Raw genomic sequence first — 27,954 nt, forward strand, 5'->3', positions numbered from 1 at the left:
TTCTGGTTACCTTTTCCAAGAGTCTCAGTTGCTAAAATAGCCAGAACACTTGTAACCTATTTCTCTGAAAGAGTTTAGCCACGCCTTTCCCTGAAGGATAGGCTGACCTGATGGGACAGTGATTAATAGCCCAAGGTTCAGGAAAACCCTGGCAGGGTGGCTGCCTGACTTCTGGGAGGGTTGGTGGCACACAGTGGGACACAATGGAATCTGGCTTCACCTCCAAGGACACTTATGTGAGACATTTTAACCCTCAGGCTTATCTAGAAAAATACTACAATTTTGGGTCCAGAAACTCTGCAGAAAACCAGATTCTTAGGCACCTTCTGACATATCTTTTCAAGATATTCTGCCTGGGTAAGTTTGTTGGTTATGGTTCCTGTGAGTCACGGATTTCGGGGCCTGGCTAGGTTTATGTTTGACTGTCAATATTTGACTGCCTTTTTGGCTCTTACCTGTTTATTTAACGAGTATAAAACTAACTCTGTTTTAGCCATTTTACAATTTACAAGATGCTTTTCTATCCATTATCTTACCTGGTCGTGGGACCTGAGTGCTGTCCTCACTCAGCCTTGATCTGTTCAGGTGACTTGGGGGAGCTGTTTCACCTCAGGGGGCCACTTAAGAAACCGACAGTCTAATATTTATTTGGAGTGTTGGAATTTGTAAGAGGGAAAGACTTCCCGATACGTTAAGAACTGGCCGGGGATCCTGGAGGACACTATATGAACTCTGTTTTTGAACAGCCACAAAAATAATTTCCTTCCCAACGTATTCCTTCATAGTTTTTACGTATGTATGTAGCAGTGTTTCTGGATCAGGGATCTGTACACTAGGTGTAGATCTTTTTTCTTTTTCTAGACCTTAAAATAGCCCAATAAACATGCCTCCATTCTGGGCGGGGAGTAGAAAATGATAAGATATGTTAAAAGTGGATTCAGGGAGTGTGGTGGTCTGTCTTTGGGTCTCTCTGGCACAATTCGAGGGAAGACAGAGTCCACAGTTCTGCCTGCTGTCTGATTCTATCCTTATTCCCATCAGGAGGGGTGGAGGGAGACCTCCTGATTGACATCGGCTCTGGCCCCACCGTCTACCAGCTCCTGTCTGCCTGTGAGTCCTTCAGGAAGATTGTTGCCACTGACTACCTGGACCAGAACCTGAAAGAGCTGGAGAAGTGGCTGAAGAAGGAACCGGGGGCCTTTGACTGGTCCCCCGTGGTGACCTACGTGTGTGAGCTTGAAGGGAACAGGTAGAGCAACTGTGTCTGCTACTTGGTTTTCTGAGGATGCCTGAGTGATAGTTGGTTTTCCGAACCAAGAATTGTCTTTGGAATCTTAAGTCAAAAAAGCAACGGAAGCAGGAACATAGAGACCCAAGGAAGATCCAAAATGGAGAATGAGCTCGTGAGAGCGAGAAGGAGATGAGATGTAGGGGGGACAGAGAGAGGGAAACAGAGAGAGAGAGAGAGAGAGAGAGAGAGAGAGAGAGAGAGAGAGAGAGAGAATGTGTGCGTGTGTGTATGCATGTGTGCACCAAAACCACAAAAGACACAGAAAGAGACTTGAACAGATAGATACTGAGCCAAAAGGAAAAGACACTTTAACTTTCCAATCCTTCCAGAGGAGGTGGCAGTATGTGGTTCAGTTACTGTGCGACCTGGTTTTAGGAGGAAACTGGTAAAGGCTAATTCAGCTCTTTACCAGCATCTTTCTGGTACCAAGGCTCCCCCGCTGGTGCCTTTGTGTTGCTTATCAAGTAGACACAGAAGACTTAGCTGCAAGCATGCCTTATGTCTTCCCCAGACACAACAATAAGAAACCCTGTTAGGTTTTTTAGCTGATATAAAGGAATGGTGTGAAAAGGATTCACTGTTCACCTTTCACAAAATTAGAGCTTACACACTCACCTCTAATGGCCCAAATTTTAGACTTCCATAGATAGAAGTAAATTATGTAGGTGATCGTTTAAATGATTCATTTCTCCCACACAGGAAATTTGCAAAAGTGCTCTGGACTAAGGTAGCCAGGTCTGCATTTCACTTGTCTGTCTCTTGTCCTGGAGTGCTTCCTTTTCTGATTATCTTATTCTGGTCACTCTGCCCAGATCATCATTAGTTCCTAGGGAACTGTTTCTTGGCTTCCGTGCTTATGGCTGAATCCTTTACAAGTTCCAAATGAAGAGGAAGGAAAAGAAAAAGATGGGGTATTGTTTACCCCAGGAGTCAGCCAGCCTCGTCTGCTACTTCTTATGTGTTTATTTGTTCTGTTGTAGTCAGGGGTTGCCAGCAGAACAATTACATACAGGACACAGGATTTATAGTGTTATTTATAATGATCACTCAAAGTTAAATACAAGAAAGTACAGGAAATCTGTTCACAACAGTAAAGATCTAGGAAATCCAGTCAAAGGCCTGGATCCCACAGCAATGTTCTGCATGAGTCCAGCTGAAGACCTAGAGCCCATGACAACGCCCCTCAAGAGTCCAACTGGAGGCCCAGAGCCCTGGACAGTCTCTCATGCAAGTTTGTTTTATGGATCTGTGCTGGGAAGGCCCAAAGGTCAGCAGTGGAAGCTAGAAAATCTGTGCCAGCAGGGTGAAGGAGCTGTGCCAGTGGGTTGAGTGTTCTGCACTGGAACCAAGAAGCAACGCTCAAAATAAGAACCAAGGCTCCCCCAAAACGTACCACAGCCATCTTTGGTGACAATGAGGTTGAAATGACTATGAAAACAGCTGAGTACATACCAGGAAGCCAGTGTGACAAGCTTCTCCTGGAGATTAACCAGCAAGCATCTTCCCCTCCGGAGCCAGGAAGCGATGCTCAAAGTAAGGACCAGGGCTCCTTCAAAGTGAACCACAGACATCCTCAGCAACAAGGTCCCGAGCTCCTCTGATAACGGCCAAATTCTTATCAGGGGAGCCAGCAAGACAAGCTCCTCCAGGAGAACCAACAACCCCAAACAACCCCACTTAGGAGAACCCACCACACTGTGCTCTTCCTCTCCATGTCTCTGTGCTGGCATCTCTCCCCAGGTCCCCGTCTGCACTAAGTGCCAAGCAGATTCAGTTCAGCTGGTGTTAAGTTGACCACCAGTTTTTAATCCATAGCATATGTTTTCTCTTTTTTTGTGTTCCTGTGGTTTTTGATTTTTAATTTTTTTAGTCTTTTTGAGACAAGGTTTTGCTACGCAGTTCAGGCTGGCCTGATTTCACTTTGCAGTCGAGGCCGGTCTTGGCCTTGCAGGGATCCTCCTGCCTCAGCCTTCCAAATGTTGGGATTACAGGTGTGTGCCATCACACCTCATTTAGTCTTTATTTTTTAAAAAAATATTTTTTTCTCATCTTTTCCCTCTTTGTGATTTAGTTTCAGTTTGTACAACTTTCTCTTTCACATCCTTCAAATCCACTTTTTCTTACAGTTTTCTCTCTTCATTTAGATGCTACAATACATTGTATATTATACATCCTGCCTTTCTTTTTCTAATCTTTTCATTAAATAGGAATTTATAGCATATTTAAACTTATTTTAATTGATACATGAAAATATAAAAACTGTACACATGATTTTGGATAGATTGTATAATCTTCAAACTGTGTAAAATGTATGTTTCCTTAAACATTTACTACCTTCTATGATAAAAGTATTTTAAATCCTCTGTTTAGATTGAGAAATATATAATACATAATCATTTTCTGTAGTTAGCCTACTGAGAATGAGATTGTATACCCAGGAGTGCAATTGCGAATCCTACGACAGCTCTATTTTTAAATTTTTGAGGAACTTCTGCACTTTTCCATGGTGGCTGTACTGATTTACATTCTCACCAACATGTAAAGTCCCCCCACCACATTCTTGCCAGTATTTTTTATCTTTTGTCCTTCTGATAAGTTTCCCCTTACTGGAGTGAGGTGATATCTCACATTGTTTGATTTTGATTTCCCCAATAACGAATTTTTCCATGTAATTGTTGGCTATTCTTTTGACAAATGTCTGTTCATGTCTCTGGTCCATTTTAAAAATTGGATTATCTGTTTCTTCTATTAACTTTTTCAGTTCCTTACATATTCTGTATATTAATGCAAATATTTCTGCCTATTCTACAGCTTCTATCTTCATGCTGATGGTTGTTTAATTTGCCGTGGAGAGCTTTTAGTTTGATGCAACCCTATTTGTCTATTTTGAATATAGTGAGTCAGAAAGGGATTTTGATTTCCTGCCAAAACAATCTCTCTCAAGAAACAAATGTTAACAATTTTTGGCTCATAATTAAAAAAACTAGTATTAATTAATTACTGACTCATTTAGTTGAAAAACACCAAGCCTTTGTTGTGCAACTATGGTGTGATCAACACATCGACACAGTGTTAGCTCCCAAGTCAGAACACTGAGCAATATCCCACCAGGGAAGGGAGGCCAATGCCAGACCATTTAGGAACATTTGGGCTCAATGAAAGATGATAGGTTTCACGTGTAATGGGATGAACGGTATTCCAAGAGAATGAGAGACCCAGCTCCTGTTTACAAGGATCTATCTGGCTGCTGTGTGGAGAAAGGATTGAAGGGGTTCAGAGGGAAACAAGACACACAGAAGGGAGATCATTTAAATCCAGGTGGGAGAGAGGCTGGGTGCCTTGAACTATGGTGATGGAGAAAGCTAAATTGTTTTAAGATCAATTTTTGAGCTGTAATAAATAATAATTGTAGAATCATTACTTTGGGCCGTGAGATGAGGAACTGTCAGAGATGAACCTGTGTTCTAGAACTTGGACAGCATGTAAAAATAAGGTAATAATCTTGAATCCCAGGGACCACATAAAATCAAGGTTTATCACACTTGAGGAATATGCCTGCTGAGATTCTCTTCTGGAGTGATAGTCAATTCATTTCCATATAATTGCACTAATAATTGGTTTCCATCTATTGGTCAGTTTTGTTTATTCCTGAGAGCCAATTTCTCATCTGAAATTGACTCTAACATCTGCCTCTGTTTCATTAGTATCCCATTTTCTTTTAATAGGCTGCCCACTTCTGGCAGGTTCCCCCTCTCAAGGTTAATAGGAGGATTCTAAGTTTATACGCATTTTCTTCTGTGTTGTCGATACACTGTCTTATTGGTAGTAAATATGGATTGTCAAAAGTCATCAGGGTGGCTTAGTGATGCTACAGTTGTTCACAAAACAGCAGATGAATAAAATAAGTCTTTTTTTCTGTCCCAAAGAGTATTTTTACTATCATTCAGAGCTGTGTAACTTCCACTGAGTTTACCCTGGTCTCATCCTTATTTCCAGCATAGTTAAATCTGGAAAACAGGTACTATAAATCCTTCAACCTCATTCTTTTCCAAGATTATTTTAGCACTTGTTGCCACTATATCTTTGGTTCTTTTTCTTTTTTTTTTTCCAATACCAGGGATCGAACTCGCACTTACCAGACAGGTGCTTGTGCCACTGAGCTAAACCCCCACCCTGTCATTATATCTTGATATAAATTTTAGAGCAACCTTGAAAATCATCTGAATAAGCCAACTGAGATTTTTGGATTCCTTGGAATGTGAGTTTAATTTAGAACAGACATAATGAATTTCCACTCAGTGAACATGGTTAATCTCTTCATTTATATATGACTTCTTCAATTTCTTTCAGCAATATTTTGTAGTTTCTATAGTTTGCATGTATTTTGTTAAATTTTCCCTGTTTTAGTCCTATTATTGTTTTTAAAATTTTCATTTTTATTAACTCCATTCTTATTTCAATGCTAGTATATTAGAAATACAATTGATATTTATGAATTGGCCATGAGTCCTATGATCTTGCTGGCTTTGTTAATTCATTTTAGTAGGTAGTTTCTGTGATTCCATTTGTAGAAAACAGTGTACATAGGGTTTTCTCTGTACATTATTGTCTACAAATAAAAATATTTTAAAATTCTATTCCAACTTTTTATCTTGTATGTTTTTAAACTTTATTTGCATTGACTAGGACTCCCAATACAATTCTGAATAAAAGTGAGGCGAGCAGACATTTGTATTTACTTCGTGTCTTGGGGGAAAGGGTTTTCAGTGATTTATTACTAAGCACATTAGCAGCTTATTTTTCATAGCTGCTCATTAGCAGACTGAGCTTCTCTGCATTCTTCTTGGAAGTTTTAATCACAGGTTCAGTTTTGTCCAGTTTTTTGGTTTTGTTTGTATTGAGATGGTCATATGATTTTACTTCTCTTTTGGAAAATATAAATTACATCAGATGATTTTGCATGTTAAGCCAAACTGGTCTAAACTCCTTGGGTTATCAGGCCTTACCTTTTTATGCATTTCTGAATGTGATTTGCTAATGTACTGTTAAGAAATTTTGTTTTGAGGGGGCCACAGATGTAGCTCAGCAGTGCAGAACCTGCCTGGCAAGTGCAAAGCCCTGAGTTCAATTCTCAGTACAAAAATAAAATCTTTTATGTGTTGGGCACGGTGGCACATGCCTGTAATTCTAGCATTCAGGTGAGGCTGAGGCAGGAGGATGCGTGACTACATAGTGAGTTTGAGACCAGCCCAAACTACATAGTGTGATCCTGTATCAAAAAAAAAAAGCCAAAAATTTTTTATTCTATGTTTAGGAGGGATATTGAACTATAATATTCTTTTCTTGTAATGTGTCTGGCAGATGATAAGATCTGCATGGTGGAGTTTCTCTATTTTCTGAAAGTTTTTGTGGCATTGGTCTTATTTTCTTCTTAAATGATTGATAGAACTCACCATGAAGGCATTTAGATGTGGAATTTTTGTGTGTGTGGCAAGAAAGTCTTTTATTCAGAATAATATTTCTCTATTGACTGTCTACTTGCTTGCTTGATTGATTTTACTGGAGATTGCAGTCAGGAACGCATAAGTGAACTAGATCCCTACCCCTTTATTTGTTTTGATATAAAATATTGCCAAGTTTCCCAGGGTGGCCTCAAATTTGCAATCCTCCTGCCTCAGTCTCCAAGTAGCTGGGATTACGGGAGTGCACCATCGTACCTGGATTATATGTTTTAATGAGTAGTAGTTTTCAAGGAGTTTATGATTTTCATCTTGGCTGTCAACTTCATTAGCATAAATTTGTTTGTTTATATTTTATTAGCATTTTATATCTATTGAACTTGTAGTAACCTTCCTTTTTGATTTGTGATGGCAATAATATCTTTGAAAAACAAGCTAATCTGCTAAAAGAATCAGCTTTGCGGGGGGGGGGGCGGTTGTCTTTTTGAGACAGGGTCCTACTATGCAGGTCAGGCTGGCCGTGAGCTCACTTTGTAGCTCAAGCTGGTTTCGAAATTGCAACAATCTTCCTGCCTCAGCCTCCCGAGTGCTGGGATTACAGGTGTGTACTATCACACCCGGCTAAAAGATCCAATTTTGGTAGCTATTTCTATGGGGTAGTTTATCCATTTACATTTTATATTTGATTGATTTCTGCTTTTATTTTTCTCACTTATTTTAATTTTAATTTTTTCTGGTTTCTTTTAAATTATTTTCCTAACTTTATAAAATCTTTGTTTTTAGCTTCTAGCCTCTTACAAAGCAACATTAAACCACTGATTGTATATATTTCTTTCTCTGAATTTAGCCATTTAAATTTCTAAATTTCCTTCAGTGCTATTTTAACTGCATCCTATAATTTCTGATATATTGCATTTTATTACTATGTAGCCCAGAATATTTTCTCATTTCTTTTGTGATTTTTTTTGACCGTGGAATTATGTTGCTTTCTACATTGAAAAGAGTGTGTATTGTCCAGTTGTGGGTATAGTTTTTATAAATACCAATTATGTCAGGAGGAATGATGGTAGTTTTCAAACTTTCCACATCTTTCCTGATTTTGTTTTTCTTGCCCTATCAGTACAGAGAGAAATGTGAATGTTTTAGACCATGGGGGTGGATTTATCCTTTGTGCCCTAGAATTCTGTCAATATTTGCTTTATGCATTTTGCAACTCTGCTATCAGTTGCATATATTTTAGGATTGTTATATCATCTTGGGGAGCCACAAGATATTATGAAATGTCTTCCTTTATTTCTAGTAATGCATTTGTCTTAGTGTCTGTTTTGTCTGATGTTAATATGCCTCAGTAAGCTTTCTGATTGGAATTTTCCGGGTGCTGTAGGCTGCTTCACAGTTCGACCTCAGTGATCTTTGCCTTGATTCTCACACTGTCTCATCCTCTCTCCTAGAATGGACGTTGGAGTTAGTGATTCAGTTCTAACAAACTAATAGGGTACAGTACCATGCATAGCTACTAGAATCAGCAAAATCTAAAACACTGATGCCACCGAATGCTCATAAGGATGTGGAATAGCAGAACCTCTCATTTAATGCTGGGAATAATGATGGTGGGAATTCAAATGGGCACATCCACTCTAGAAGACATCTTAGCTTTCTTATTAAGACTCACATACCTTCCCTGTATGATCCAGCAATTGCATTTCTTCATATTTATTCAAAGGAGTCAAAAACCATGTCTACATGTAGACATTTACAACGGCTTTCTTCATAGTTGCAAAACATTAGAGGCAACTGAGACGCCCTCCAAAATTCTCATATTGAAGTCTTAACCCCTAATGGTATTAGGAGCAGGGTTGGGGCAGTAGTTAGGTTGTGAGAGTGGGCGAGGTCAGTGCTCTTAGGAGAGACCTTCACAAAACTTTCTAGCAGCCCTGTGTCAAGTGAAGATACAGGGGAAACCGGACATCTGCGGTCCAGGAGAGCATCCACGCTAGGACCTGAGCAGGCTGGTTCCTTGATCTTGGGCTTCAGACTTTTTTATTAGCCATCCGTACTGGAGTATTCCAATTAGAATCCCGACCTGATGAAGATCATGTACATACAACACATCACCACTGTGGTACCATTGGTGTTCTCCGTTCCTTTCTGCAGATGTAGCTTTCTATCTGGCACTTCACTTAAAAGCCTTCTTGTAACATTTCTGGTAATGCAGGCATGCTAAAAACAAATGCTCTTAGTTAGTCAATGTCACATAAGGAGAAGTAATTTTCTCTTCTCTAAATATGAGGAATTTAATGAATCTTGATACCTAAAGCTCCTCTGGTATCTCTAATCTCAGAGTTCATTATTAATACCTGATGATGCTTACATTCAAACATCATAATCTAAAGTATTATTTTTATATTTTACTGGGGCACTTAATTTTGGCTTCTAATCATTTTTGTAATTATTTAGATACTTTTTAATGATTTTTCTGGTTATTTTAATTCTGGCTCATCTCTTAGTTAACTGAATAGGTCTCCAAATAATTTTTTCATGAGGATCACAAAAGTGACATTTTCTAAGCTCATGAATAAATGAAAATGTATGTTTGTCACACTTACACATGAACAATATTGTAAAATCATTTAACAGTGCTTAAATATTGTTTCTGTTTTCTGGAATTCAGTAAGAAATTGAAAAATTATTTTCCTATACTATTTTAACCTGTAAACTCCTTACGTATCATTTTATACATTTAACCTTCAAGGTGAAGTTATATTCTTTAAAATTAATTTCATATTCCTCTTTTTTTGTTGAATATGTGGTTCCGCAGAATGTAATTGAGATTAACTAGGAAAAAAAACTGTAGCTATGGGGATTTGTGTAATATAAAGATTTCTAATTAAAGAATTCACCAGGACTTATAGAATTTCAGGGAAAGTTTGTGAAAAAATAAAAATAAAAAATGTTCTCGGCCATTGATTGACAACACATCTGTCCAAAATCTAAATCAGATATCAAGAAGTCTTTTGGAACTTTGTTCTCAATTTCCCTTTTCCATCTCATTCAAAATGAACCCTTAAGGGGCTGGGGATTTAGCTCAGCGGCATAAGCGCCTGCCTTGCAAGCAGGCAGTTGTGAGTTTGATCCCTGGTACCGATAAAAACAACAAAACAAAAAAACAAAAAGCAAAATGAACCCTTGAAGTTGAGCAGGAGACTAAAAGCTTTACTTGTCTCAGGTCCTAATCATCAGCTTGGAACACTGGATCTGGAGACGCCCTCCTTCCTAGTCACTCCGTTAAGGGTGAGGAACTGTATTTTTGGCAATAAGTTTCTCCATACTCATCCTTATCCTCATGCCAGATCCTGCAGCTTCAACTAGCTTGAGAACGATAGTGATCCATTCAACGTATGTCTTTCTCGTATCTTCCAGTTCCCATCAACCCACACCCTATTTCAAAACCTCAAGACTACTTCTTTTATCTCAAGGTATTTCTTGTGCTGACAGCTGCCAAGGACAACACGAACCGTCTTCTCTTTGTCTACCTCTGGAGTGTGATGCTTACATTTGGGAATCGCTCATTTTCACAACCATCTGAAAGTTGTAAGAAATCAAACTCTGGCCTCAAACTACCCATTTAATAAGTCAGAAAGTAAAAAGGCTATCACTGCTCCGGTTTGTATCTCAAACAGAGAGGAAAATGAATTTTTCCCTTAAGAAATCCAAGGAACAGTATTAATTAGCCCCTGGCTCCTGGAACTTGAAACACATTGCTTAGACTTGCAATTCCCAAACTAGCAGCTTTGATGTCGTGTATGGGCTGGATATAAAAGCGGACCCTCAGGCTCAGCTAGCTACAGAATTGGAGGCTGCACCTCCACAGGATCTGCCTTGGTGGGCTGCATGTTACAGTGGGAGAAGCTCAGGTGTTTGGAGCGGAGCTTCCCACAGGTGTGCCAAGCCATGCAGGTGGGCGTGGGAGTAACTTACAGGTGTGCTCCCTCCCAGCTGTTCTCAACCCTCAGGGCAGCCAGGTGGGGCCCGGGAGGCTGGAGGCCTCTAGTTGCAGAGTACCTCGTAGAAGGAAGCTCAAGCCCCTGCAGAGGAGTTCTCTAAACCAAATGCTCTCTGCACAGATACCCTCATCTGTTTTGAAATATGTCAGTGTATTGCCCCAAAAAATGTGCACGGTAATGCCAAGTTTGTTCCACGGAATAGCAGATTGCCTCGATGACAAGGCAGCTCTGGATTTTCATGGCTTGCAAGAAAAAGTACTGATATTCTTTCTGAACATCAGGGTATGATGATTATTTCAGTCATGTCTAGGAGAAGTTTCTGCCGCTTATAAGGATGCCTCTCACTTAAATAGGTGCTGTCCCAGCACTTTCTCTCAGGCAAAATTAACAAGGCAGGCTAAGAAAATGTCAACTAGCCAGTTCCTTCCAATTATAGACATTTCTACTCATATATCTCAAAGTACCTCAAACTCAATGTGTCCAAAATAGAGCTATGATCACCGCAGACCTGCTCAATTTCCGGTATTCTTAGCTCCTTGAATGGCATCACTGTGCCATTAATTGGACAAGCCGGAAGCCTAGAAGTGAGTCTTGTCGTCTTCCATGCTATCATGTTCCATGACTGTGCTATCGCCGAGTTCTGTCCATTTTATTTCCGTCATTCCTCTTGAACCAATTTATTTTATCCTGTATTTATCATTACGGTAGCCTGGGTACCACCCTCTTCTTCTAACTGGCCTCTCATGTCCATTCTTATCTGCCCTGCGGCCCCAACAGTCATCTACAAATGTGAATCTGAACAAGACGTTCCCTCCCTTAGGAACTGTAATGATTTCCCATGGTTTTTAGGATAAAAACCAAAGTTCCTGACCCTAATAATCCATTTGCCTCCCAATTCAGCCACATGGTTCACTCTTCTTCCTGCCTCCTTTCGCCACGTGACGTGTCCTCTTTAGAACACGCTCCTCCTCTCTCTGGTCTCTTTGGCCTAGTTAACGCCTGCATCTCGTCTTCCGTGTCTCTGCTTAGCTGGCTCATTTCGGGAGGAGTTTTCCTGATATCACTGATAACGCGTAACTAGTGCAGCTTATGTCATGGACAGAGGAAAAGGAGCTTTGGACTTAAACACTCCCAGCCAAGCCAAGATTCTAACATTTCTTCATGAGTAGCCTGTCCCTTCTTTTTCTTGCATGCTGGTTTAATGTCCACTTTTATGATGGGTCATAAATGACTTCCTTCTCCCTTTGCTTTCTGTAAATTCTATGAGGATAAGTCTCGTTTGTTCATCCTCAAGTCCCCAGTGCCCAGCACACTTCCGGTCTCATAGCAGAGGTTCTAAACATACTTGTAACATAAATGAATTCAAGGATTTTGCCTTCCACGCTTTCTCCTAGCATATTCTCCACCTGATTGAGCTGTGGACTGCACCACAGGTTTACCAGTGATTCTCCTTGCTCTTACAAGTCTACAAGGACATCCAAGTTTATTCAGATGCTATGTCCTAAACATGTTTTGATGGTCCCCTATCAGGGAGGCCTGCATGAACCTCGGAGTGAGAGTGAAATGGAAGAAAACTTGTCCAGGGGGATTCTGTCTTACCATCTCCCCTGCAAGACAGGCAGGAGAGACGTCTGAATCTCAGGACAATTACCTGGGATGTGGGAAGATATTCTCACAAAGTGGTCTTCCTAGGAGTCCTCCCTCTCGGCTTTTCATCCTCCTCTCTCTCCAACTCCCCTCAGGCTTTGATAGAGTACATATTTACAGAGGAAAGAGCTGCCTTTTTTACATTTTTGTTCACTGGAAAGTGTAGGTCTGTAGAAGGAGAGAAATGTCACGCTGCTGTTAGCTTTCTGTAAAGCAGCACACGCTTCTGTAGTGTGTGTTTATTACTTACCCCTTGAGCTAAACGTGAGTCTGAGAAGTAATTGCCCTGGTCTCCAGGCGAGTCCATTTCCCTGTAGGTGCGCTTGCAGGCGCTGAGGAGCCCTGAGGTGTAATCTTTACACAGCTGCCTTGGCAACTGAGTTCACCAGTGTTTGCTGTGTGCCCAAGGACAAGCAGGTTTCTGCAGCAGTGGGTGTTTCTAACAAATTCCCCTCTCAAATTGGCACATTCTCTGCGAGCTTTCCAGGCTTCATGGTGTGTCTCACAGTTTGGGGAAAATTTTCACTGCCATCTGACTGGCAAGTACCAGTTCTATGGTAATTTGTGTCTTTAAAATAGCTTAATACACAATAGGGTACAGAGGTCCATTTTGCTCCTGACGTAATCACTTAAATACATATCCTGCGGTGTTCCTGACACAAAGGATCGCTTCTCAACACATTCAGAATGCCATCATGCTGTATGTCCTTAGCTTTTTCTACAGACTTACATTATCTATCCCTAAAGAAAGGTTAAACTTCCATTCTAGATTAATTTCCCCTTCGAGTCTATGTTTCTCAGAGATTTCATAATGTTGAATTATTATTTTTTCTTCAAATGTTCTATCAAGTCATTTATAGTGTATAAGACTGAGTGACAGCTTTGAAGCTACCTGTGCTACCTTGAGGATGATAACTGGCTTGCTTTTCCCAGGAGTACACTGGGTACCCAGGGCTGGGGGGTTTCAGGCTAAAAGCAAAAGAGTCCAAGACAAATTAGGACACAGTGGTCACCCTGCTGTGAGGGGTAGGAAACCCAGTCAAGGGAAATTTTTGTTCTCTAGGTAGACTAGTTTAGTGGTTGATAGGCATTTCCTAAACCTATAGTTTATAAAAGTGCCTTTCCCTTTATTTTTAAAATACAATAGCTTATGAAGAGATAATTCATGCCACACAACTAATAGAACTATTTGAAGTGCATACTTTAAAGGTTTAAGTTGGGTAACCCTAACCACAATTAATTTTAAAACATTTTCAAAACTCCCCACCCCTGAAAACCATCAGTAGTCACCCTCATGTCTAACACACACCAATCTTTTATCTTCTGGAAACCACCTTCTGCTCTCAGGCTCGATAGAGTCCCCCTTTCTGGGTATTTCATACAAATCAAATCGTAACATATGTGGCCTTTTGGTTCTAGTTTATCTTAGCATAATGTCTTCAGAGTGTATCGACGTTGTAGCACATATCAGAACTTTACTTCATTTTTTGAAAAACATTCTACCTCTCACTATATATACTTCTCTCTATATAGATGTATGATACCTATCTATATCGATCTATTATATCTATATTGTTGATAGACTATATAGATGTATACCTACATTTATATATCTATGTATCTACATCTACTAGATATATATCAGATTTATTTACCTATTAATACACTGGATATATACATTGGATACAGTGGATGTGTACAGTGTCTCTCCCTTTTGGCCACTTACGTATAAGCTTCTGTGTGGATATGCTTCCATTTCTCTTGCGTATGTGCCTATGACTGGCATTGCAGGTTGGCACTGACTCTGTGTTTGACATTTGGAGGAACTGTCAGATTACTTTACAGAGCAGCCAGATTAAAACTTTCCACTCCCAGCAGCAGAGAATGTAGGTTTCTTCTTCTATATATCTTTGTCAACACTTATGATTGTCTGCTTTTTTAATTACAGTCTTCATACTATCTATGAAGTGGCATCTTGTAGTTTTCATTTGCATTTCTCTACTAGGCAGTGATATTGTTTTTTATATGTTTATTGCTAAGCTTTTTAAATGAATGATATTTAAATTTAAATTCAATGCTCACAAATATTTTCCAGTATCTCAAATTCTTCTACCCAACGTAAAATCTGCACATCTTATTTAGACCATTGACCTTTCCTCATGAACAGAGTAAGTCTCTCGCTTTCCAAAGCTGAGGCCTCCTCTGCTGCTTCCACCAAACCTTCCCACCACAGTGGCCGTCTTTTCCTGGAGTCTATTGGGCAATGAATTGCATGTTTCCTGAGTGTAACACTGCATGTGTGCCCTGGCACAGTGTTGACCAGTATCTGTCCAGTGGTCACTCTCACTACTGGGCTCTGGATGTTGGGTAATTTACCCATCGTTTTGTCTCCTCTCACCTCTCTGATTTTCTGTTCTTATTCTTTTTCCCTCTCTAGATTCTCTTGTATACTCTATGCATTTGTTTAATTTCTCTCGTGACGGGGTCTCTCTAAGTTGCCCAGAATGAGCTCAGAGTTGTGATTCTCTTGCCTCAGAGTGCTGGGATTACGAGTCCATCCACCACGCTGCACTTGTGTAATTTTAATAATTTATTAGTTTTTCTTTGTCGCTTGCCTAACAAATTCTGAATGGACCCAGGCATGTTAATCATGAATCTTTCCATTACTGTAACCTATCTATGAGTTAATCAGCTTACAAAGTGAAGTTTTATTTTCATCGGTGGTTTCATGGCTTGTGCTTACCTTTAGGCCTGTGGTGAGGCAAATTGTCACGTGGGAATAACGTGTGGGAATATCATGTGGGACCATGTGCAAAGCAAAACTACCCATCTCAAGGTTGGGAGGCAAAAGAGAAAGAGAGGAAAAGACCAGAATCCCGTAAGTCCCTTTGAGGTTGGGTCCTCAGTGACTTTAAGACCTTCCAGGAGTCCCCTCCTACATAGCACCAGCTGGGGGTCAGGCCTTTAGCACATGGCCTTGAGGGTCATGCCTGATCCAAACTGCAGCACCATGACACTCTGTCACATCCCCGTCCTTGCTTGGTTTTCATGGATTAATTGATTTTCTCTCAAGAAACCCTTTTGATCTGACAGAAAAGGACTGGACTCCTGGCAAGGCTCCCAAGAAAATTATGTCTCTCAGCAAATGCACTGTATCTGCAGTAATTTTTGGAACCTTATAGTAAGGACTTAGTCATTTTCCAGTGGGGCTCTGGCCACAGTCGCAGTATAGTTTTTAAAATGTCCTCGCATGACTCCACTCCACTCATCCCGTGCTATTCAACAAGTACTACAAAGATAATCTTTCAGCATTTTAAGCCTATTGTTACTTGCTGTGTATGGATAAAATAGCCACTATTTTGCAGCTTGGCAGACAGGACAAGGATGAAATAATAATAGTTAATAAGTTAATAAAGAAGTAGAAGAAAAATAACCGTGGAAGCATCCAGGTATTACTATTATTATTATTATTATTAATTATTATCACTTCCATTTACTGTTTATCAAAAACTTGAGCTCCGCTTAAGGTAGTATGGTCATATTTAGACACAACACCGCCCTCATTTCCTCTTTCTCCACATGGATCTCCTTAAGGGTGCACATTCTGGATCACACTGCTGTGGGGCTCCTCTGCCAGGGCAGCCAGTGATGCTGGTTGGTTTGTGTGTTTCAGAGTCAAGGGGCCAGAGAAGGAGGAGAAATTGAGGCGGGCAGTCACACAGGTGCTGAAGTGTGATGTGACTCAGAGGCAGCCTCTGGGTGGGGTCCTCCTGCCCCCTGCTGACTGCCTGCTCAGTACTCTGTGTCTGCACGCCGCCTGCGCGGATCTCCCTGCCTACCACGAGGCCCTCAGGAATCTCAGCAGCCTGCTCAAGCCAGGGGGCTTCCTGGTGCTCGTGGATGCGTTGAAGAGTAGCTACTACACAGTGTCCGAGCAGCGCTTCTCCAGCCTCTCCCTGGGTGCAGAGACGGTAGAGGCTGCCGTGAAAGAGGCCGGGTATACCATCGAGCAGTTTGAGGTGATCTCTCAAAGTTACTCCTCCACCACTTCCGACAATGAAGGGCTTTTCTTCTTGGTGGGGCGGAAGCTGGACAGATCTGTGTGACCTCAATAAAGCAATGTATTGACCAGTGGACTTCAAATACTGGTTCCAGCCACTGTGGTCTTTGAGCTGAGCAGATGCTAAGTATCTGCAACTGATGCTTCTTCTAGGACAGAATTGGAATAATCAGTGCAGGAGAAACTTGTAGATCAGTACACAGTGCTCAGCACTCGTGGGCTATTGCCAGCACATCCCAAGATGAGGAACTGGGATGGCCAGTCACCCCTGTGTGTGTTTATAAGAGGATTCACTTCTCCAGGCTCGTAGTTATGGTGGCGCAAGCCCACACCTGCCTTTGAGAAATGTCTGCACTATTAGTTTCTTGGGGGATCGGTGCCCTTGCTTCCTCCTGACCTTTCCCCTCAGCTTTCTCCCCTGAGCCTCTGGTCTCTCTGGGCACAGTCATTTCCTGCTGGACAACCCTGCTTTTTTCTTGAGACCCTTGAGACAAGGTCTCACTATGCAGTTCAGCCTGGTCTTGATCTCACTTTGTAAGCCAAGCTAGTCTTGAACTCACAGCAATCCTCCTGCCTCAGCTACCTGAGTGCTGGGATTACAGGTGTAACCCCTTTGCTCAGCTTGGATACCCCTGATTTTAGCACCATTCTGACCTCAGTGGTCAGAGAACAGCTGGCTAGCATTTCTGTTCATCCCAGGATCCATTTTTTTAAAAAATAAAAGAGAATTTCATTTTCAAGTTCTAATTCACCCACTCACTGTTTTCCTTTGGCAAGTTACATAATCTTGCTGGGCCTCAATTTTGTCTGCAAGATGAGATTTAAATAGAACTTCTTGTTAAGAGAATTAAAATAAACTGCTACACACAAAGCATCCAGAATAACAATGACCACCTCAGAAGCATTTGATAAATATTAACTATGTAATCATTACCATAGTCACTGCAATCATCATCTTTTCTATTAGTTGCCAAATAGCACAGAAAAGATGCCTCAGTGCCCAAGTAGGAGGGGAGGTTGCTGCTCTGGGCTGCAGACATCCGGGCTCCCGACCAGCATTGCTTTCAAGACGGGCAGCGAAAAAAGTCAGTTTCTGAACCACTTATTGCTGATTCTCTTATGATTCAAGAAATACTCAATATTAAATAATGTGTGTAGAACCCTGCACATTTCTTTCATTCATCAGGCCCTGGAAATGCAAATGAAACCCCGGGATCAGCTGGCTGAAGAGTCTTCATCTTTACAGTCATGGAGACACCCAAGTGCCTCTACGTGCTCCAAAGCTGTCCCCAGCTAGAATTCAGTGGATTAGCCACTTCCTGGAGAGGGGACAAAATGATCTACTACACTTTGAGAAAGACATTTCCCCTGCCCATGGCTCTGCCCTCATGCCTCAGAGCCATGCTGATCTCCTGCTGGGGTGGTGGGGGTCACTTTACATCTACACTAGAGGCCGGCAGGCTTTCTTACCCAGAGCTGGATAGGAAATATTTTTGGCATTCTGGGTCATCCAGTCTTGATTGCAACTACCCAGCTCTGCAATTACAGCAGAAACAGCCACAGGCAATGTATAAATGATGTGTGTATGTTCCAACAAACTTTATTTACAAAAACAGGCAGACAAATAGATTCGAAGCAAGCGTTATAGTTTGCAGACTCTTGATCTAGACCCTAACGCAGCTTGTTTATGCCAAAGTGTAATAAAATTTTGCATGAATAATCTGTTTAGTTTCTAACACCCAGTCCTCTGTATAGGAGCGCAAGCCAAATCCAGGAGCTGGCCAAGGCCTGGAGGGCTCATGGTTGCCTTTATACTCTGCTTATCCTCCGTCATTCATGTTGTGTTTTGAATCTAACATGCACATATGCTCGGAGATGGAGTACTGGAAGGTGATTGGATGGCGAGGGCTTTAACTTCTTTAGTGGGCTGAGCCCCTGGGGGATTCATAGCTTGATGGCATCATTGGAGATGCTGGACATTTAGGAAGAGCCTCGCTGAAAGTGTGTGCCCCGGGGACTATATCCCTTCCCTGTCTCTCCTCCTTCTCCCCCTCTTTCTTCTCTTCTTTTCCCTTCTTCTTCCTCTTCTCCCTTTCTTTCTTTCTCTCCCTCTTCCCGTCCTCTCCCTCCCACTTCTCCCGGTTGCCATGAAGTGAGCACCTTCTTCCGCCTGGACCATCTGCATGTTTCTACCCCATTGCAAGCTCTAAAAGCAGCAGAGGCAGCTAACTGGAGCCATCAGCCCAAATAAACCTTTCCTCCTTTGAGTTATTATTTTCTGGTGCTTCATCACAGCAACAGAAAGCTGGCTGATGGACCTCCTCCTTTCTGCTCCATCCTCCATTCATAACTCTTTCTTCTCCCAGATGGAAGCCATTCGGTACACACAAACAGAAAATTAAAAAGCAAGTGAGTGGCAGATAAAGTGTCCAATAGTTTTCAAACTGCAAATTGCCATTCATTGGTGTACCCTAAAGTCGACTTGGTGCACCATGATAAACTCTTTTAAAAACAATCCAGAGTGGATTGGAAAACCAACTCCAGATAGTGGCACTTCTTGTAGTACTGCTTCGTGAAATTCTGTCTTTGTTTTACAAATTTATCTACCTAAACATGCCTATTTGTTACTGGGTCATGATATAACGTATGTTTAGTGCTGTGGGTTATGATTTAAAAAGTTTTAAAACTCCTAGCTGTATTCTGGGCTCCTGGAACACCTTCTGTGAGATCGTTTTTCTTTCACACAAGGTTAAAAGCCCCTGTTCTTAAGAAACTCCTCATCATGGGGAGAATCAGACATGCAAACAGTTAACACAGAGAGAGGACTCTGAGATTCGTAAGCATTGTGTGCCGGGAAGAGGGTGCCTGGATGGGTGGCATTTGCTCCGGGTCTTGCAGGCTGAATAAGGTGTATTTGGCAACCAGAAAGGAAAGGGCAGTCCAAGGGACACCATGTACAAGGTATGAAATGACTTCTTCTGCTGGCAGACTCCTTGCAGGTTTGTTCTTCAAGGGAAGCCGGGACCTAAGCAAACATTTGGCTTCTGATTTTTCATTTACTTTTCATGAAGTCAAATAGACCAACCAAGTCATAAGCAAACATGGACTAGGAGGTCACTCTGCTCCTAACTGGCAAATCTCTTTGACTGCTGACCCAGCACGACTCTTTTCAGGTCCTCTTTCTGGGGATGTGTTGGACAGTCTCACCCGGAGCCAAATGCTGGTGCTGCAGGGAGCCACAGTCCTCGTGTAATATTCCTGGGAAAAGAAAGCCATTAAAAAGGTTGTTAACCCATTTGGTGTCATGTAGCCCAGCCTTGGTAATTCCCATCATCTGGCTGTCAAGAATGATAAAAGGAGATGTCCATGATATGACTTACTAGGCTGAGCTTTAAAAGCTGTGACTGCCCCCTCTAATTTTAACTTCAGCCAATTCTGAATGAGAGGCAGCCCATGAATTTTACAGAGGAGGGAGGAGGAGGAAAACACTCAGGATGGAGGGACAGAAAATTCAATTGCTGTGAGGGCATCATTCCACGTTTTGCAGGTTCAGGACCCCTCTGGAAACGAGGGGTAATAATCTCTTAGGACTGGGTTGAGATCAAATGAGATACTTGTGAAGGCATTTTGCATCCTGTTATGCAACCGAATATATATAACAGAATTTCAGTATTATTAACCCCTCCTAGAACAGCCAGGAGCCACATATGTACATTTGTTCATTATGCTTAATGAGCTAAGTGTGATCTTCAAAATCTGTCTTGCATATGGTTGATGTCTGAGTCAGCACCATATGCATCTTTGATCCAGAGTCCTCTTCATGGTAATATATTCACTCAAAAGTTGTTAATGTGTTGCATTTTCATTATGATCCAAGAGTTGCGCTTGCGCACTAGGAAGTTCCATTGGAAATGTCACAGATTCTGGCCTTACGTCCCTCTGAGGTAGACCAGAAAGCTAGCCACTCCTGCAGCGCCAAGGAAAAGTACTAGATCTTTTGGTTCTCGGATCAGCCATTCAGAAACCTTTTGTGTTTTCTGAAAGAAGCCACAAAAACAAGACAAACCAGGCCTTTCGCAGGGTGGCACCTTCTACCCACACAGTATAGCATCAGAGCACACCCCTCCATCAGCGATAATGTGTTTTAAGAAATATAGCAAAGCCACACATAGTAAGCACACTCACTGGAGCTTTCTGATTCATATTTTTCCAGTGGAAATAGTGATTTATACCTTCTGATCCTCTCTTCTCTCTAAAAGCCAAGCCTCGGTTTCTCACGCAGCCTCAGTCTCTGGCCACAGTCTGTAAGTGAAAATGCGTTCTTTGGCCCTCCCATTACCAGCAGAGGGCGCACGCGACCCTTGCTGAAGGCCTCTGTCCATTTCCCCAAGAAGGAATTTGAAAAAACTTTCCAGAAACAAGGAGCCTCTCCACAGCATTTTGCTTTGTACGCTCTACTAGGCTGCTAGGGAAAGGGAGAAAGGGAACTGAGCACATTTTCCTCTAACAAAAAACATATAACATGTATAATTAATTTTATAGATAGATATATTAAAATTTTCCCTTTTGGGTCTATACACAAAATGCAAATTTTAGTAAACCATACAGAAGTTCTTGGCCAGATTAGCATGAGAATGTTAAATATTAGATTATGCAGTTAACTCACCATCACCTTCTATTTCCTGTTTATTCAAGACGGGCAAAGATGTTTTTGTGCTTTTTCAAGCTCTGGTTTTTTAATATGAAAAAAAAAAAAAAAAAAAGAAGTGTCTCTGTGGCTCTCATTGCTGACCAAACCCTTGTGTTCAAAACTTCAGTTTTTACTTTAATAGCTTTGGGTGGATTCAGGGGAAGAGTTAGGGTTGGATTTCTTTGAGTTAATATTGCTTTTATTCTGACTTCAGTGTTGAAAACCAGGAAATAATTTTTTCCTTGGTAGTTTCTTCACTCTCTGTTCAGAGGAAAACTCTGGGCATTTAAACAAAAAAGAAATTAAAGAACTGTAATCAGTAGTTAGGCTGTTTGTACCCAAGTAACTGTACTGTACTGTGTTATTCCAAAGCGCCAGGACCAGATACAGCGCCCCTTGTGCTACAGAAGCAGGAAGGAAGGCCATTAGAGAACGGAGACACGCTGTGAGCTGCTGCCCCTTAGCACCAGGGGTCAGTTTTTATTGACCTTCTTACCACCCTCTAAAGTTTGCTAAAATCTGTGGACACGTACCCTTTGCTCTAGCAGAATTTATAATCGCAAGTTAAGATTTGCAAATTTAAAAGTTAAACTCTCCTGTTTTATGGGTAAAGAAATAAAGACTGAGCAGGAACAAGCAGCTTCACCCTTCGGTACCTCCTGCTCCTCTGTGAGATGAAAGGCTGCCTCGTGTATCCACAGGTTCAAGGTTCTACGATTTATGAATTAGCGAATCATATTTGTCAAAATAGAGTTCTGACACGAGGACCACCTGAGTTAATCCTATCATTTAACACTCAAGTAAAATTGATTCAAACCCCCATCATTTACACAACCCATAATGTCTTTCATTTTTCAGAGGATTTGAGGGCGATGACTTGCAATTCTCCTGGTGATCTCTAGATTGGAGTTTCTACTTGCTCTTGGATTCTAGATGCAGAATCATCTCACCTTGAGTACATGCTGGTCCTACTCTGCACCCAAGAGCACTGATCTGATGCTGATCTCTTTACATTCTGAAATTCCCCTGACTGTAATGTACATGAGTCAGTCTTTATTGCAGCTTCAAGATAATGGGAATGATTTCCTTTCAGAACCAGAAAAACTGAAAAATGACATCTCTGTAAATAATGGTTTTCTGGGGGAACAGAACCAAGAGAAGATATGTATGAGTACCCATTAGACTGGTTTGCATGTTCAGAGGCTTAACTGTTCCGTGATGGCTGTGTATGGGCTGGAGAGCCAGGATGGACATAGCTGTCTAATCCAAGCAATTGGAAGCCTCAGAATAAGAGGGAAAAACAGTGTAGCCCCAATGCTATTATAAAGGTCTGGAAGCCACCCAGAGAGTCAGTTGTGCAAGTCTGTATTCACAGGCCGAAGAATCTGGGGTCTGATAGCCACAGGTGATGGCAGCAGCCAAAGCAGAAACAAAACAAAACAACTCAACCACAACAAAAACTACCACTCGGGAAGAGTTTAGCACACATATACAAGCTTATTGCTCCTCCCACTTTTCCATTCCATCCAGGTCCCCAGTCCAGTGGACGGTGCTGCCCATATTCAGGGGTTCTCGCCACTCAGTTTTCTGATCCAAATGCTGGCCATCTCTGGGAACCCTCACAAACACACTTAGAAGTGAGTTTTCATCATTTGTAGGCATTGGTCAATCCAGTCAACTTGACAAGCAAGATGAACTATCAGCGGTCCACCCCTGTCATCTTGGCACTCAAAGGCATCTCCTTAAACCACATTTAATTTCCAAATAAAGAAAACAAGGGCACAGTTCCACAGAATAGTCTAGCAGAAAATGCCTCCTCCCCACCAGTATATTTTGGGCCAGGTAATAGTTCCTGCTCCAGATCCAGCTGCTCCTGTCTCTTAGAAACCGTTAGTTACTGTGACACATTGGTGGTCAGTCACTCCGATGCACAGCATACAAACCAATCCCCAAATGAAAAGACATTCTGCCTCTACATTACTGCTTGCTTACCCCAAGGAAGCCCTATACCACCAGAAATCAGGGCCCAATAGTCTGGGAATGATTCTGATCGGTGTCTGTTGATGTAAATAAATCCGTCTCCAAAGCCTGGGTATCATTCTGGTGTTTCTGCTTGATATGCACTATCTCACTTTTATTTCTGTCTCCAAATCCAGGCCATACCAAGCTCCCCTCAAGGACTTTACTGCCCTTGGGATTTCAAGGCATTTAACTTAAAAGGATCATTGGTTTTTTAATTTAAAAATTAGAGAATTAGCAAAACATGGTAGGACAAGTCTAATAGTCTCAGCATTCTGGGAGACGGAGACAGGAGGACTGAGAGTTGAAGTCCAGCCTGTGCTACATGGTGAGTTCAAAGTCAGCAAGACTATGGACTATGTAGCAAGACCCTGTCTCAAGAAATTATGATAGGAGGGTGTGTGGCGCACACCTATAATCCAAACACTTGGATGCAGAAAGATCGCTGTGAGTTTTAGGTCAGCCTGGACTACATAGTGAAATCCAATTTCAAGAGAAAAAAAAAGGAAATATGATTGAATAGAGGGTGAGCCGTGTTTAGAGCCACTCAGAGAAATTCAACCAAACACAGGCACCTGGAACAAAGAGGAGGGACATATACTAAGCTAAGTCAATCTCACGTGAGACTAGCAGGTCAAGCAGAACATAGATACAGGACTTAGTGAAATGTTCAGCCAGCCCACACAGCTGCCAGAGGATCTCTGGATAACTTCCTGCCATAGTTGGAATCTAAAAAGAAGAAGAAGAAGAAAAATAAGGAGGAGGAAGTGGAGGAGGGGGATGATATACTAAGGTAATGTGGCTAAATCAAGCCATGCAGGATAAACTTGGAATGTGTGGTCACCTGCCTCCTCTGTCTTCCTCCAAACAGAAGATGCTGCAGTCCACCAATAAATCCTGCTGACATGAACTATTTCCTCCTTGATGATTGGTCAGTCTTCCTTTTTCCTTTTCTTCCTGTTCCTTTTGTGCACTAGAGTGCTAACTAGAACCACCACAAGTGAGATGAATGACTCCAGATGTGCACAGTAAATGGAACAGCTAGTCTTTCTCCCCATGACCTGTGTTAGAGAGGCCTGGGGAATTAAACAGCCATGCACAGGACTGTGCAGTGCCAGACTGACTCCATGCCGCTGGGAGCAGGAAAATAAGGCCCCAAAGTATCCCATCCTACCTGAGGAAGCTACAGACTACAGCAGAAGCAGGTGATAGCAGCAACAGAACTTGTAAAGCAACAAATGGGAGGTGAGCAGCCCACCTTGGAGAGGAGTTAAGAATTGGAACTGAGCAGGTTTGGACTGCAAAAGCAGGAGCAGACAACCAGACCATATCACAGCATCCCACCCACCCTGCAACAAACAACCTGAGAGGAGAAAGCCTTAGCACTGGAAGAGGAACACAGAAGACTCAGCAAGGATGAGGAGGAGCCAAGATTGCATGGATGGGAATGCCCCCCCCCCGTCTCTGTCTGAAAACAACACAGCAACTGAGAGACAGACACCTCCAAGAGGAACAGGGTAAGGAGTGATGGGCAATAAGGGACACACAGAAAGTACTGGCTGGAGACTCTGGCCCTGGGCCCCACCTCTGGAGGCCAAGAGCATCCTCAAATCCAGCACAAACTTTACAGCAGGCTTGATAGTATTATCCAGTAGTTTTGGATCCTTGGTGGCCACCAGAGGAATTTTGCTTTTTTTACATTATTTTATTTTTCTTCCTTTTTTTGCTGGTTTGTTTTATGTTAGTTTTCCTTCTTGTTTTAATTTCACCTTTTACCTTTATGTTTGTTCTAATCTATTCATCTTCTTTCCCCTTTTGCTCAATTTATATCTCTCGAGTTAATCATATTTTCATATGAGTAAATAGTCTAATTTTTCTGACCCACTTCAAAAACCCCCTTGCTTACTTCATTTTTTCTCTTCTGCCCTCTTTTCTAGTTTTGTGACATTTGTGTGAACATCCTTCATCCCCCAACCCACCTTCTACTTTATTTCTGTTCAGGTATTTCTGTTCTATCTTTGGTTCTCCTTAAATTTCCCAACCACAGGGTAAAACCACTCTATGAAGGAAAACACTTAGCATACAAACTCCCAATTTATGATTAGTTCTGTTATGCAACTATAGATTTTGCCTCCGTGGTTAAAGGTACAAAATTAATAGTTACCACAGTAACTATTCTAAACTGGGTTTGATGCTATGGTTAGTGCTAATTATACTACTTTAACTAGGATATCATATCTGATTTAATCAGTTGTTTTCACATCTGTAACAATACTGGGAGTTTTGGGGTAGTAGCCTCATCATACCAGAACTAAAAGACTAGGGAGTGAGCCAAACAGATACCAACATATAACTCTTAATTAACTGGAAGGGTAGGCTCTTGGGACAGACACAAAGCAAGAACCTTCTATGCATAGAGGACATCCATCCCTGAAGAGCAAACCTTGTTTAGAAAGGCCTTAATACTAGTAATAAAGCTACAAACTACATAAAGTTACAGAAAACAAAATGAAAACTCTTGAAGAGGAAAATGACAAGGTGCAAAGGCAAAATGCAGTCTTGGACTTCCAACTCACTCAGAACATGTCCAGGAGGCAATTAGATAGAAGAAAATGGAGACACACAGCTGACATTTCTGAAATGATAGCAACCAAAGTAAAGAAACAAACCGTGAGGGTATAGAGGAAAGTATTCCAAGCCCTGAAAGAAAATAATCTTCAGCCCAGATTGATGTGCCCTGAAAAACTGTCTCTAGAAATTAATGGAGAAACAAGATGATTCCAAGACAAAAGGAATTGGGGGAATTTGCGACCACCAATCCAACCCAACAGAGAATATGGAAGGACATTCTAGAGAGAGAGAAAAAAATACCGGGATTTCAAGAACAGTGGCAGAGAGGCTTCAATGAATGGAGCAGACAGTGGAATGAAGGAGAAAAGTAGACACCAATGGCAGAAAAATAGCATAGCAGAAATGGGGCAGAGAAGGGTGTCTATAATCTCTAACATAGATAGCCTTGATACACTAAAAAAAAGAAAAGAGCAAAAGAAACACAAGAAGAGTAGATCAGGATGTAGAGTCCACCAAGATGCTCTGTATAGGAAATGTAATTAACCTGAAAAAGGGTTTATGGACCAAAAATCAAGTATGAGGAAAAACAATGCTCTATTTGACAGGGAACCAGAGAGTAATAGGGGCAACTTGACCATCACCTGCAGATAGGTCGGAAAGACAGGATAATTAATTATGTGCAATAGAGAACTACTTAGCTATAATGAAGGAAAACCTTGAGGCATTTGTAGTTAAAGGAATACAACTTGAGATCAAGTCCAGGAGTGAGAAGGTTCAGAACCACTTAGGTAAATAGCAGATTGCCTCCCCCAATCTAAAAACTGAGGGAGTTGGTGGGACCCAAAATGCACAGTGTACCCTGTGGGAGTGAAAGGGGAGGAATAGTCTTAAAAAAGGATGCAGAGGATATTAACAGTGTATCAGGACTTAAAACCCACATTACTTACACTGCTCTGTATAGATGGATTATATTCTGTTCCAGTTTGTCTACTTGGACTAGATTTAAGGGCACAGACAGCTATGCAGAAAATAGCATGAGATAGTACAGTAATCACCCTTAATTTCCTATTAACCTAATCTGAAGCCCTGTATAACTCACACTGTTTTATCATGACTGATCTTAGTTGAATCTGGTTTGTTAGACTGCTGTTTTGTATTGACATATTTTATTCAAATCTGTTATGACTGATAGTATCAAGTCTGAGAGTATAGGCAGCTACACTGAAAATGACAAGATTCACTAGGATACCAGCTCTGGTTTGGTTATTACCTGATTTTGAAGTTTTACACTGTCTACAATGTTTTATTTTTATTAATATTGTTATGTATTGCTATATTCAATTATACTATGCCTGATGATGTACACAATTCTATTGAAGATAACAAGAGACAACACAGTAACTACTGTAGATCACCTTGTCTTGCTTTGAAATTTATGTCTCTTACATTGCTTTCTTATGTTCTGTTTTGTTGTGTTTAATTTTGCCCTCTTTAAAATAAAATAAAATTAAAAAAAAAAAGAAAACAACGTCCAACTCAGATTGATGTACCCTGAAACTATCTTTCAAAATCTTTCACCAGTACTACGGTTTTATATGACTTTTTCATTTCATGTTTTTATAGGAATTTGTTTTGGTTTATTTTGCTTTGTTTTGTTTTTCCATTTAATATAGAAATGATAGAAATACAACGTAGAGACTCATGCATGCATAGAGCTTATAAACAATTTATGAAAACTGATCATATAACATATGATGAAATGAACAACTACTTTAAAGAAAAAGACACACTGCAGTACCCAGTGCTGATTCCATAGCATCATGATGTGAAATCCAGCAGTACTATTATTCTTTGTTCAGAGTGATTTTAGCCCATTTGGTTTTGTTTAATTTCAACATACATGAAGGTGTGGACAGCTATTTTGAATAGAACAGGAGACACTATGACAGCCATTGTTGACTTCCCTATTGTCTGATCTTGAAGACCTTAAACGTCTTCCTCATCATTTTCAGATTGGTTCTATACTATGTTGTTTCATGTAAATTCTCTGTATGTGAAGATATGGACAACTATTTGGAAGAAAACAAGAGACAATGTGATAGATAGTGAAGATCTCTGATTGTCTTGCTTTGAAATTTGTGTCTTTTACATTGCTTTCTTATGCTCTGTTTTGTTGTGTTTAATTTTACCCTCTTTAAAATAAAAAAAAATTT

General features: G+C 41.1%; 1 protein-coding gene across 3 annotated transcripts; it reads left to right on the forward strand.

The window, feature by feature from the left end:
* Positions 1-122: 122 nt before the first annotated feature.
* Nnmt (nicotinamide N-methyltransferase) lies at positions 123-27,925 on the forward strand. 3 transcript variants are annotated; one of them, XM_063255791.1, is made up of 4 exons: positions 123-357; positions 1,042-1,249; positions 16,075-19,744; positions 22,010-27,925. In XM_063255791.1, exons 1-3 carry the CDS (start codon positions 204-206, stop codon positions 16,505-16,507), a joined length of 795 nt encoding a protein of 264 aa, XP_063111861.1. In that variant the 5' UTR covers positions 123-203; the 3' UTR covers positions 16,508-19,744; positions 22,010-27,925. The 3 variants fall into 3 exon arrangements, with proteins under 3 accessions (XP_063111861.1, XP_013011100.1, XP_063111862.1); XM_013155646.3 differs by having other exon boundaries at positions 124-357; positions 16,075-16,420; XM_063255792.1 differs by lacking the exon at positions 123-357 and adding an exon at positions 397-585.
* The last annotated feature ends 29 nt before the right edge of the window (positions 27,926-27,954 follow it).

This window comes from Cavia porcellus, unplaced genomic scaffold, assembly GCF_034190915.1.
Source record: "Cavia porcellus strain 051 isolate PalLab524CR breed Dunkin Hartley unplaced genomic scaffold, mCavPor4.1 scaffold_9, whole genome shotgun sequence".
Lineage (NCBI taxonomy): Eukaryota > Metazoa > Chordata > Mammalia > Rodentia > Caviidae > Cavia > Cavia porcellus.